This window comes from Martes martes, assembly GCF_963455335.1.
Source record: "Martes martes genome assembly, chromosome: 2".
NCBI classification, from domain to species: domain Eukaryota; kingdom Metazoa; phylum Chordata; class Mammalia; order Carnivora; family Mustelidae; genus Martes; species Martes martes.
The window spans coordinates 35428988-35442316 of NC_137889.1; the positions used below are offsets into that span (position 1 = coordinate 35428988).

A 13329-nucleotide genomic window follows, 5' to 3' on the forward strand; every position below is an offset into this window, starting at 1 on the left:
CATTTGAACTCTGGTAAAACAGCATAATTATCCCATATTTCTATTTAACAAGATTCAGCTACCCTTTTTACAAGTGAAGAAATTGCCACCCTTCCCCTCAACTAAGTAGACACACAATCACAAGAGCGATCGTGTCCATTAATTAATACTATGTTAACTAGAGACTAAATTGTGAAGTTAACTTCCAACAGCTTGTAGGAAGAAGAAAAAAGAAAAAGGTTAGCATATATAAATAAGCACATATGTATACATATAAGAAACAAAGAGAAAATATGAGAAGTCACTGTTGTCTTCATTTCTCTATTAAGTCATGATTGCTATCTACGGCCAACCCCCCCCCCCCCAACTATTCCTTGTTTCCATTGCTTTCACCCAGAACCTTAGCTTATTAAGGGTATTTATCAAGCAGAATAGAGCAAATCTTTATTCCCAGAGGGTCTGCATCTTTAGTCATACTTTCTTTTGTTTGCTAGCCCTTCTCACTTTTATTGGTAAAACTAACCAATTTCCCTTTCATATTCAGTCAGTCACTCCAACCACTACATTATCCTGTGTTTAGTGATGTAAGAATCTCAACATATGGAATTTTCCATCTTCCAAATTAGTGGAACTGTTAATATGTCCCTTGGTGGAGAAGTTCCCTACCGAGGACTTGGAGCTAAGAGTTACTGAGATGGAAATCAAAAATTCTTTAAGATTATTAGGTATAATGGTGACAGGAGACATTCCCACTTCAACACTAATTCCTGAACCTATGTATTCTGGCTATCAGGAAACTGTATCATATACTGACCAACCATAACCCCAGCCTTTCAGAGTACTAACTGGCATGGTAAATGACTATTTAGTAACCTGGTGTATCTTCCAACTAGGCTAGCTGCTTTCAACTGATAGAGTTATAGTAAAGCATATGCTAATTTCAAGCACATATACCCACTGCTGTACTTTATTTTCTGAGAAATAAGTTTCTGTATCAAACACAGACTGTTATAAAGATTTGTCATTTTTGTTTATCTTTTTAAAGAGTCACATTTTGGTTTTATTGATTTATTTTTTATCCTTATTTATTTTATTTCACTCTAATCTTTGTTTCTTTTCTTCTGCTTGATTTCGGTTTACTTTCTTTTTTTTTTCCTGTGTCCTAGGTGGATGGTTAGATTATTAATTTAAGATTTTCTTACATATAAATTTATCTCTAATTTAGCTACCTACCATACTTTTTAGTATGGTGTGTCTTCATTTTAGTTTATTTTAAAGTATTTTTTGGGTTCATGGTTATTTCTCCTTTGACCCATATAGGTTATTTAGGATGTGATCTTTAATTTCCACATATTTTTTGGTTTTTCCAGATTTTTGTGTAAATGATTTCTAATTTCATGCTATTGTTATCAGAAAACATACTTTTATTATTTGTATACTTTAAAATTAATTGAGGCTTCTTTTATGGCCTAGCATATGGTCTGTCCTAGAAAATATTCCATGTGTACATAAGAAGGTATATTCTGTTGTTGTTCAGTGGAGTGTTTTATAGATGTCTGTTAGGTGTCACTGGTTTATGGTGTTTTCAAGCTTTATACTTTCTTGTTGATCTTCTACCTAGTTGTTCTATCCCTTACTGAAAGTGAGTTAGAAAAAGAAAAGAAATCTCCAACCATAATTGTTGAATTGTCTATTTCTCCTTATATTTTTACCTTTTGTTTTGTTTTGTGCAATTTGGTGTTCTGTTATTTGGTGCATATATATATTTATAAATGTTATATCTTGGGGCGCCTGGGTGGCTCAGTGGGTTAAAGCCTCTGCCTTTGGCTCAGGTCATGGTCTCAGTGTCCTGGGATCGAGCCCCACATCGGGCTCTCTGCTCAGTGGGGAGCCTGTTTCCTCCTCTAACTCTGCCTGCTTCTCTGCCTACTTGTGATCTCCGTCTGTCAAATCAATAAATAAAATCTTAAAAAAAATGTTATATCTTCCTGGTGGGTTGAAACTTTTATTATTATAAAAATGTTGCTCTTTATTTCTAGTAACAATTTTTTGTTTTAAAGTCTATTTGTCTGATATTAGAAATAGTCATTCTGATTTGCTTATGGTTGCTATTTGCATGATACATCTTTTCTCATTCTTTTTATTCTCCATCTATTTGCATCTTTGAATTTAAAGCATGATACGCATCAACAGACTATAGTTGTGTCTTGTTTTTTACCTTTTCTGTCAATCTCTACCTTTTATTGGTAGACTATTTGATATATTGTTAACATACATCTATTTTTTACATCACAGTTTCCTTCAATAATTCTTTGAATATAATTATAATGTCTGCTTGAGGTTTTTTTCTGTTAAATCCAATATCTGGTCACTTTCACAAGTAGTTTCTAATGCTTGCTTTTTTCACACTAATAATTTTGGGAAATAAACAAATGAAAACCAAACAAATGAGAATAAGCAAGGACTACTTACTCAGAGCTTGCCATAGTAAGAGAGTCGGCCACCATCACTTGAATTTTGCAGGCACTTAAAAGCAGGAAAAGAGGGTGCCTGGGTGGCTCAGTGGGTTAAAGCCTCTGCCTTTGGCTCAGGTCATGATCTCAGGGTCCTGGGATTGAGTCCCACATGGGGGGGGGGGTCTCTGCTCAGCAGGGAACCTGCTTCCTCCTCTCTCTCTCTGCCTACTTGTGATCTGTTTGTCAAATAAATAAATAAAATCTTTAAAAAAAGAGCAGGAAAAGAGTGGGGAATGTTTATATTGTAGAAAAAAGGGAAAGCCTCAGGAATACCCTGATGGGAAGTTGTTTGCATGAGAAATCTGTAGGTAGGCTAACTAGAAGTGGCGAAACAGTTTATGTTTAGGACTACATATTTGATTTTCTCTGCTTGCTTCTAAGTTGGAAGGAGAGACAAAATTTAGGTAAGCTGACAGTTTTTAATCAAGTCTTGGTTATTTGAGAGTAACTGTTATATAACTTTTTGTTTAGTTTTCTGGATTGTTACTGGAGATAGCGATATGACTTCCTACAGAGTCTGACTTGTAGTGGGCTGGCTTTCTAGGTTATTTGTGTTCACAAATGAGATTGGTTTCCTGGATAGGTTACTGAAGGTTGTGTGACACACTTCTCTTTTTATATTTAGTCTGGCCTTTGTCCATTTGTATATTCAGTCTTTCAATCTATAATTGTAGTTTTTCACTAAATTTAGGGCAACTTTGGCCATTATCTTTTCAACTAATTTTCTACCCATTTTTTCTTTCCATTTATGTGAAACTCCAATTAAACCTATATTAGATAATATTGTCTCCCTGATTGCTGCAACTACATTTAATTTTTAAAGCCTCTTTTTTTCCCTCAAGTTTCTTTCAGATTTTATAATATGCATAGGCTCATACTCTAGGTATTTTTAAAAAAACTTTTCTCTTACCTTCTCCATTGTGCAGGTAAGACCTACCCAGTATATTTCATTTTATTTTATTTTTATCTTTTTAAAGATCTTATTTATTTATGTCTTTGGAGAGAGACAGAGAGAGAGGCAGAGAGAGAGAGCACAAGCAGGAGGAACTGCTGGCAGAGGGAGAAGCAGGCTCCCTGCTGAGCAAGGAGCCCAATGTGGAACTTGATCCCAGGACCCGGGGATCATGACCTGAGCTGATGGCAGATGCTTAACTGACTGAGCCACCCAGACATCCCTAGAGTTGACATTTTTTATAACCTTTATTTCTCTGCTGAATTTCCTTAGTGTGCTCAAATTTTCCTTTATATTTTTTTAAAGATTTTATTTATTTATTTGTCAGAGAGAGAGAGAGAGAGCGAGGGAGTGAGCACAGGCAGAGGGAGAAGCAGGCTCCCCACTGAGCAAGGAGCCTGATGTGGGACTTGATCCCAGGACCCTGGGATCATGACCTGAGCTGAAGGCAGTCGCTTAACCCACTGAGCTACCCAGACGTCCCTTCCTTTATATTCTTGATCATTTTTTTAATATCTATTTTCATGCCTTTTTTTTTCTTTACTAATTACAAAATCCTGAGTTATTTCCTGGTCAGTTCTCTTTTGGATTTTTCTCTTGACTATGGGCCACATTTTTCTTTTATTCATATATACAATATTTTAAAATCATACACTGGCCATATTCAATGATACATTGGACCTTGTGACTGTTTTTGTTCCCACTATTGCAGACAATTAAGTTGATTGGAACCAGTTTCTAAATTCTACTCTCCTGTGTTTGGAGACAGCCAAAAATCTCTCCTTAGTTCTTCCAGTTTTTCTGGTCTTAGTTTCTGCTAAGCTACTTGAGATTTCTTTCATATAGTCTAGTCTCAGTTTAGATGTAAGAAAAGAACCTACACCTATGTTAATAGCACCCATTTTTAAGCCCTCACTTTATGCCTCCTCCTTTCCTGAATATTGCATCTCAGTTTCTAGACACTCAGTAATTTTTGTTGTTGTTGTTTGAACATTAGCTGCTTTATGCTGCCCTGTCTTGTGGAGTGCCCTCAGGTGAAAGTCATTACAAATGCAAATCTCAGAAAATGCAGTTTTCTTCTTCCTAGTTTGGATTCCCTGACCCCTGCTTTACTTTTCGTCCCTTGTAGTGATCATTTAAAAATTATTTTTCCAGAATTTATATTTGTTATCAGTGAGAGAATTGATGCATGCTACTCTGGCATTACACTCAAGTAATACTGAAAAGAAAAAGTCTCCTTTGGATTCATTTTTTTAAACTTCAATCTTGGTTTTTAAATTTAATTTTATTTTTTCAGTGTTCCAAGATTGATTGTTTATGCACCACACCCAGTGCTCCATGTAATACATACCTTCCTTAATATCCACCAACAGACTCAGCTATACACCGCCCCCCGCCCCTCCCAAATCCTCAGATTGTATCTTAGCGTCCACAGTCTCTCATGGTTTGCCTCCCCCTCCAATTTCCCCCAATTCACTTTTCCTTTCCTTCGCCTAATGTCCTCCATGTTTTTCCTTATGCTCTACAATTAAGTGAAACCATAGGATAATTGACTCTCTCTGCTTGACTTATTTCACTCAGCATAATTTCTTCCAGTTCCATCCATGTTGATAGAAAAGTTGAGTATTCATCCTTTCTGATGGAGGCATAATATCCCATTGCATATATGGACCATATCTTTATCCATTCGTCTGTTGAAGGGCATGTTGGCTCTTTGCACGGTTTGGCTATTGTGGATATTGCTGCTATGAACACTGGGGTACAGATGGCCCTTCTTTTCACTACATCTGTATCTTTGGGGGTAAATACCCACTAGTGCAATTGCAGGGTCAAAGGGTAGCTCTATTTTTAATTTCTTAAGGAATCTGCGCACTGTTTTCCAAAGTGCTACACCAACTTGCATTCCCCCCAACAGTGTAAGAGGGTTCCTCTTTCTCCACATCCTCTCCAACACTTGTTTCTTGTCTTGTTGATTTTGGCTGTTCTAACTGGTGTAAGGTGTTATCTCTGTGTGGTTTTGATTTGAATCTCCCTGATGGCTAATGATGATGAACATTTTTCCATGTGTCTGTTAGTCACTTACATGTCTTCTTTGGAGAAGTGTCTGTTCATGTCTTCTGCCCATTTTTTGATGTGATTATCTGTTTTTTGAGTGTTGAGTTTGAGGAGTTCTTTATAGATCTTGAATATCAGCCCTTTGTTTGTAGTGTCATTTGCGAATATCTTCTCCCATTCGATGGGTTGTCTCTTTGTTTTGTTGACTGTTTCTTTTGCTGTGCAGAAGCTTTTTATCTGAATGAAGTCCCAAAACCTCAGTCTTGCAAAATTAAGTGAAGAGAGTGGAGAAAAAAGTTTTTAATGATTTTTACTTTCATCCTAATGACTACAAATGTTGTGTTAAATTTTTAACAGGAAAAAACATGAAAAGGTAGTTAATTCTTTTTTTAATTTTTTAATACTTAAAAGTTTTAATTATCTGAATACTGTGAGGTAATATTTTATGGTTGCCCTTTGAAAATAGTGTAGTTGGGAGCAATTTTGAAGTTCTCAAAATCAGTACAAACTTAATTCTTTTTGACCCTGCAGGGAAATTTTTGGAGAATTGAAACAAATCTTCATTTAATAATATTAGAAATCTATTTTGGAAACTGAGTATTTACACATACACACAAATAAAATATATGTTTTAAATATTTGAAAATAGTTCCTTTAACATGAATTATTTTAATTAATTGTTGTAATAGAGGTGCATGTATTTTATCTTTATCTTTTTGTATTTTATCTTTTTCAGAATTTTTGCTACTACCAAGGGTATATTGAAGGTTATCCAAATTCTATGGTGATTGTTAGCACGTGTACTGGACTCAGGTTATGTTATATCATTTTATGGTTATGAAGTAGAATAGTGTTTTAGAAATTTTTAAATTTTTAAAATTATATTCAGGGGTTCTAAAGTGAGGCATGACTTATTGTGGGAAACTCTAAGGGGAAAAGCAGAGTATGCAAATTCTTACGATGTCTCCTATCCAATCTTGAATTAAGATTTTTGATATATTTGTAACCATAAAATATTAATTGCTAAGTAAATACCAATAATGTTACTATTCTGTGCTACTCAGTAAGTTTGTGGATATTCAGTAACCTTTTCCTATATTACCATCTAAGACTAAGACTCAAAATAATCTACATACTATTTAAAAAACTCATTCAGTGTCATTTTCATATTTATTGTGTTGACTTTAAAAATGCATCATCTCATTTATTTACTTGTCTTTTTGAAATTTGTAGGGGCTTGCTACAGTTTGAAAATGTAAGTTATGGTATTGAGCCCTTGGAACCTTCAATTGGTTTTGAACATGTGATTTATCAAGTAGAACATAAGAATAAAGGTGTTTCTTTATATGCTGAGAAGGATATTGAGTCAAGAAAAATGCCCTATAAAATACAAAGCATAGAGGTAGGTGATTGAGTAAAATATATGATTATGGATATGCAGCAATATAAACAATGTATTTTTCTAACATATAAATTATTTACATTAATATAGATTATAGATGATAGATAGATAGATATAGATAGATAGATGAAGGATGATAGATAAATGTACCAGAAACATCATGACTTGCATTGTAGGCCTTACAACTTGTCATTCAATTTTTTAGAACTCCAAGCTGGCATTTTCTACTGTTAGTTGCATTTTTTTCTTGTGATACCTAGATCTTTATTGTCTGGAGATGCACTCCTTTCTCCATATTTATTATGTCAAATAATTAACACAAATGCAATTCACATAAATATTGAAGATACATATTTAGAGTCCTGAGGAGAATCACCAGCATCTTTTAAAGCAACTGCCTGAAGACAGGGCCTTACATTATCTTAAAGACAGACAGGGTTGATCTTCACATTCAGGAATGGAAAGGTTACTTCTACTGGCAAAGAAGATTCATTAGAATTCAGGGGTTTAGTGAATCTCAGCTTCATCAGAATCTTCCCATATGTCTTCATTCCAGTTTTCAGGATCTCATTTCTTCCTAATCAATGTCCATAATTTAATAGTAGACACATGTAACATTGGAAGTTCAGCTTGTGTTATAATTCATCCATTCATACAAATGAGATTCTGAGCTTGCTTTTCAACAATCTCAGCTCAACAAATACAGTAGTTAAGGGTATCTTTCAGGGCAGACATTTCTCCAGAGAAACATAACCAAGATGCATATATATGTGTATGTATGATTGGATGAGGTTCAACTATTTTGAAGGATAATCTTCTTTAATCAAAGTCCCCCAATATAAATGTTTATCTGATCTAAAATCACCTTCACAGAAACATCCAGAATAATGTTTAACTACAATTCAGAGTATTGTGGTCCAAGCAAGCTGACAGCTAAAATTAACTATCACACCAGAATGAGAAAATTCATTACTGTATTTCTTCTAAAACTTTTATTGTTTAATCTCTTTCATTTTAATATATGATCCAATTTAAGTCAATTTTTGTAAAGAGTGAGGTAGACTTCTAAATTCATCATTTTTTACTTGAAATGTGCTTTTCCCAACACCTTTTATTGAAAAAACTATACTTTGTTCCACTGAATTTTCATGGCTTTTTTTCACCCAAAGATCTGTTGACCATAAATGTTTGGGATTATTTCTGTACTTGCAATTATGTTTCATTGATCCTTGTGTCTATTCTTATGCCAGAACCTCACTTTTTTTTTTCTTAACTACTATACCTTTGAAGTATGTTTTGGAATTAGTAAGTGTAAACTCTTTAGGGATGTCCTATTATGAGATTGTTTGGATATTTGGGGTAGTATTCATTTTCAAACAAATTTTAAATTTTATTTATTTAAGTTCCCTTAAAAAGCCAGATAGGATTATGTTGATTTTGTAGATTGCTCTGGGAAATTTAACATTTAACAATATTAACTCTTTCTATCCATGAACATCGAATAGCCTTTTACTTTAAAGTTTTCTTTAATTTCATTTTGTAATGTTTTATATAGTTCAGTCTTCAAATTGTCGTCACAACTTCTTTTGTGAAATTTATTTCTATATTTTCTATTTAAATATTAAGGTACATTTAATTTTTATTTCAAAGTTGTGTTTCTAACTATTAGAGTTTGAAAATTATTGGTTTATATGTACAGATTTTCTTTTTTTTAAGATGTACTTACAGTGCATTTATTTATTTATTTATTATGCCTTTGTTTTTTTAATTTTTATTTATTTTTTTAAATTTCTTTTCAGTTCCAGAATTCATTGTACTGATTTTCTATCTTGCAAACTTGTTTAAATTATTTATTAGTTTCTTATTGAACTTTTTGTAGTTTTCTATGATGACATAGAAATGTAGTTTTCTAAGATGACATTATCTATAAGATAATGTCATCTTCAATAAAGGTAGTTTATTTCTTCCTTTGCAATTAAGATAACTTTCACTTATTTTTCATTGCTGAATTGCCCTGGTTAGCACCTCAAGTACAATGTTGAATAGGTAAGAAGAGATATCTTTGTCTTTTTCCAAACTTAGGTGGAAAGGATTCAGTCTACTGTCATCAAGTATGTTATTGGTGAAATAAAATAAAAACTCTGTGGAATTTTTGACTCGCTTTACCCTCTGATAAAACTCTCCTGTTTTTCATTCCATCCTACTTTTTCTGACTTTTTCTTACACAATCACATTCTAGATACTGATAGTTCCTATGTTATGTCTCAGGTTTTCATTTGTTTTTTCATATATTTTTCCATGGATTTATATACTGTGATTTACAGATCTCCCACTCTCTTTCTAAAATTTTCCCAGAGTTATCTCATGTTAAAATACACAAATACATATTATCTATCTACCTATATCTATTTATCATCTATATGTCTATGAATCTGTGTATTTATCTACCTGTATCTATCATCTATATATCTGAGTATCTCCTATATGTCTATCATCTATCATCATCATCATCTATCATCTATCTATGATCTATCTATATCTGTATCATCTATCATCTATCATCTATCATCTATCATGTCTACTTATCTTATGTCCCTTCTCAGTCCCTAAATATTCCAACCCATGACTTCTACATTTTTTAACTTAAATCTTTAATCTATCCATGTTGCAATTGGATCATCTGATAGCATTACATGATCTTCTTGCTTTGATTCAATTCTTTAGTATTTACTTGATTAAAGCAAATTTCCCTGCAATAGGAGTCATCTTTACATAACAGATATATAAACAACTTGTCTCTGTATATGGTTACTTTCTCTTACTAAATAAGATAGTTTTAGAGGTCTTTCAAAATCAAATATCTGCTCACGTTTCCAACACACACAATTTCTCAAATTATTTTATGCACCTTTGTCTTAAGCTTTTATTTGGCTAGAATGGACAGTGTATTTTTTTCTGCATAGAAGCATACTGTTCATTAAATGAGAAAATAAATTGTTATTAACTAAATATTAAACAATCCTCATCTCAAAGGTCAAAATTACTTCAGGGAATGCTAGACAACACTTATGTTCATTAAAACAAAGAAATAAATTTGAATCCCTCAATCCATTAATATATTATTTCTCTCAATTAATTTAAATGTTTATTTTTATTGTCCAGTAAGGTAGTGTTACTTAATTGTTTAGGGACTTTAATTAAAGGATAGAGTCCTATAAACAAAACTATTTTGCAGCATTTGGTACTTAACTTTGGAAGAAATGATAACAAACCAGTTAGACCATAAAGGGATTTCATCAGAATTTTTAAAATAAAACACTCAAATCTCCAAAACTTGGGCCAAGAAAGAGAATTTTAAAGTGAGGGGGCAGGGAATGAGTAATCAATGATCCCTAAATTTGTTTTTCTGAACTTTCTCAACTTTTTCCTTTAAGTTACTAAAATCATTACTCTTTTCTTCTGCACTAAACCCCAGATTTGTTGTTCCCTCTTTAATTGTCCTTTCTATGTGTTAGGGAAAACAGTTCACCTAAAATGGAATGGTTTTGAACTTTTAAGGGATTAAATATCAGTTTAAAGAAGAAAACATGTAGACACTAAAATAAACTTGATAAAATTTTCCTCAGTTTCTGAAATTTGATGATCCTTTTCTGCTTCCAAATATTTTCCAGTACATGTAGATGTATGCTATTTTAGTAACAAAATATTTGGAGTTTTCCACACATACATTGTTTAAGTACTTACAAAGACTGTCTTATATTATGTTTTCTCCAGTGCCTTCCTCCTTCACCAAAAAGTAATGATGAATAGAAGTAATTTTATTAATAGTAACTAACAATTATTACTTTATCCTAATTTTTGGGAAACACTCTAAGTCACATAAATGATAAGCCAGATTTCAAATACCATTAGGCTTCACATTTGTGCCTAATTTAACCACTATGATCAAGGTGGATCACGTGAAATCCAGAATATACATCTTGAGATATCTATGGTATGGTTTAACAAAGTTTGTCATTTTGATTCTCTGTTGGATAACATTTTCCTTTTTTAAAAAAAATTAATTTGCTGACATTTTTCTGAGGCAAATTATACAAATATTAAGTTTATCTTTCAAATGAAATCCCACTCTTCTAGACTCAGAGCTATGTCTTCACTATTTTGGGGTATAGAAAAAACTATTAGGACCACATACTGTTACAGTTTAATAGAATTTTTAAGCTAATTAAACATCATCTTGTAATGGAAAGTCAATGGAAAAGTTTCCTTAGAGAAAATAATACAAATAGCCCAATACAAATGAGAATATGGACAATGGAAGTACAAGAAAGTTTTTTTTTTAATAAATTAAATATTTGATCAAGTGCAAAAGAAGTGACAAATGCAAAATTTCTGAAAATGATTCAGTGATAGCAAGTTTTGGTTAAGTTATCTAATTCTTTTTTATATATAAAATTGTATTTTGCAACACTGAATTCATGAAACTGATATATATTAAAACAAGTAATATTTCAATTTTGATATAAAATTTGTGGATTTTTTTCAGCCACTTTCAGAGTTCTCTCAGTATATAGAAATGCATGTTGTAGTTGAAAAAAATTTGGTAAGTATATTTTAATTTGTTTGTTTTATGTCCATTTATATTAACAATGAAGGGTTATAAAAAAGTTGGAATAAATTTTTAACAAATGACAATAAATGACCATTTTTGCTTTAATGTATTTTAAATTATTAATATCAGTAGTAAATTGGAAATCAAATCTCTATAAATTTGTTCTTAGCCTTATATAAATAATGTAGATTAAAACAACTGCTACCTTTAGAATGGTTTCTTAGTAATTTTTATTTGTCCTTCCCATCCTCTTAATGCTCAGGAATACTTGAACTTTTTACTGTCTCCATAGTTTTGTCTTCTTCAGAATGTCATGTAATTGAAATATACAGTATGTAGCTATTACAAACAGTTTTATTTACCTTAGTAATATGTTTTTAACTTTATTCCATGCCTTTTCATGGCTTAATAGGTCATTTCTTTTCAGCACTGAATGAAATTCTATTATCTGGATATACTACAATTTATTTATACACTTAACTACTGAAGCATATCTTGGTTGTTTCCAGGTTTGGAAAATTGTGAACCAAACTGCTAAAAACATCCATATGCAGGTTTTTGTGTGGATTTAACTTCTGACTCCTTTGGGAAGATACCAAGGAGTATTATTGCTAGATCATAATGTAAGAGTTCTTTTCATTTCATTAGAAACTTCTAGAATTTCTTCTAAAGTGACTGCATCATTCTGCATTTAACGCTTTAAATATATCATCCCATTGTCTTCTGGCCTCGGAGGTTTCTTTTTTTCTTTTTTCAATTTTTTTTTTTTTGAAAGAAAGAATGGGGGAAGGGCAAATAATCTGAAGCAGACTCCACATTCAACAGAGAGTCTGATGTAGGACTCCATCTCACAATCCTGAGACCAGGATCTGAGCTGAAATCAAGAGTCAGATGTTTAATTGACTGAGCCAGGTGTCCCTGAACTCTGAGGTTTCTGGTGAAAAATTGACTGATAATCTTATCATTACTTCTCTCTTGCTGCTTTAAATATTCTATATTTGTATTTAGCTTTGATAGTTTGATTATAATGCCTTTGATTATAATGTGTCTTGGTATGGTTCTCTTTGGATTTATGCCTCTTACAGTTTTTGAGCTTCCAGGATTTATATGTTCACATGTTTCATCAAATTTGGGAAGGTTTTGGCCATTGTTTTTTAAAAATTCTCTATCAGGGACTTCCATAATTCACATATTTTTACACACAATAGTGTCTCATAATTCTTTTTTTCTCTCTCTCGTCCTTAGGCTCAGTAATTTTTTTATTATTTTTATTTTATTTATTCATGCATTTATTTATTTATTTATTTATTTATTTACTTATTTATGTTTAGTTAGCCACTGCATAGTACATAATTAGTCCTTGATGCAGTGTTCGGGGATTCATTAGTTGAGTATAACAACCAGTGCTCATCACAGCACATACTCTCCCCAATATCCATCACCCTATTACCCCCTACCCACCTCCCTCCTCCCCTCTGAAACCCCCAGATTGTTACTTGGGGTCTACAGTCTTTCATGGTCAGACTCAGTAATTTCAATTATCCTACCTACTGTTTCTTTCCTATGTCTCTTCAAATCTACTGTTGAACCCTTCTAATGAATTTTTAATTCATTTATTGTATAATGCCACTCCAGAATTTGTTTCATTTCTTTTTATAATTTCTATGTCTGTTATTATTCTCATTTTGTTCATGTATATATTCCTTTTCCTGATTTTCCTTAGTTCTTTCTTTTCTCTTAGCTGTTAACATATTTTATGTTATCTTTTTATGAGGTTTTTAATTAAATTCCAGTTAGTTAAGAAACAGTATAT

At 32.3% G+C, this 13329-nt stretch overlaps 1 protein-coding gene across 1 annotated transcript in view; it reads left to right on the forward strand.

The window, feature by feature from the left end:
* ADAM2 (ADAM metallopeptidase domain 2) overlaps positions 1 to 13329 on the forward strand; it is a gene marked incomplete at both ends in the record, with an annotated part of 147186 nt that overhangs the window by 20768 nt on the left and 113089 nt on the right. Inside the window, 3 exons of the mRNA XM_080797335.1 lie at positions 6239 to 6315; positions 6736 to 6904; positions 11451 to 11507. Of these exons, the coding sequence (XP_080653461.1) occupies positions 6239 to 6315; positions 6736 to 6904; positions 11451 to 11507 (303 nt within the window). The remainder of the gene's footprint in view (positions 1 to 6238; positions 6316 to 6735; positions 6905 to 11450; positions 11508 to 13329) is intronic.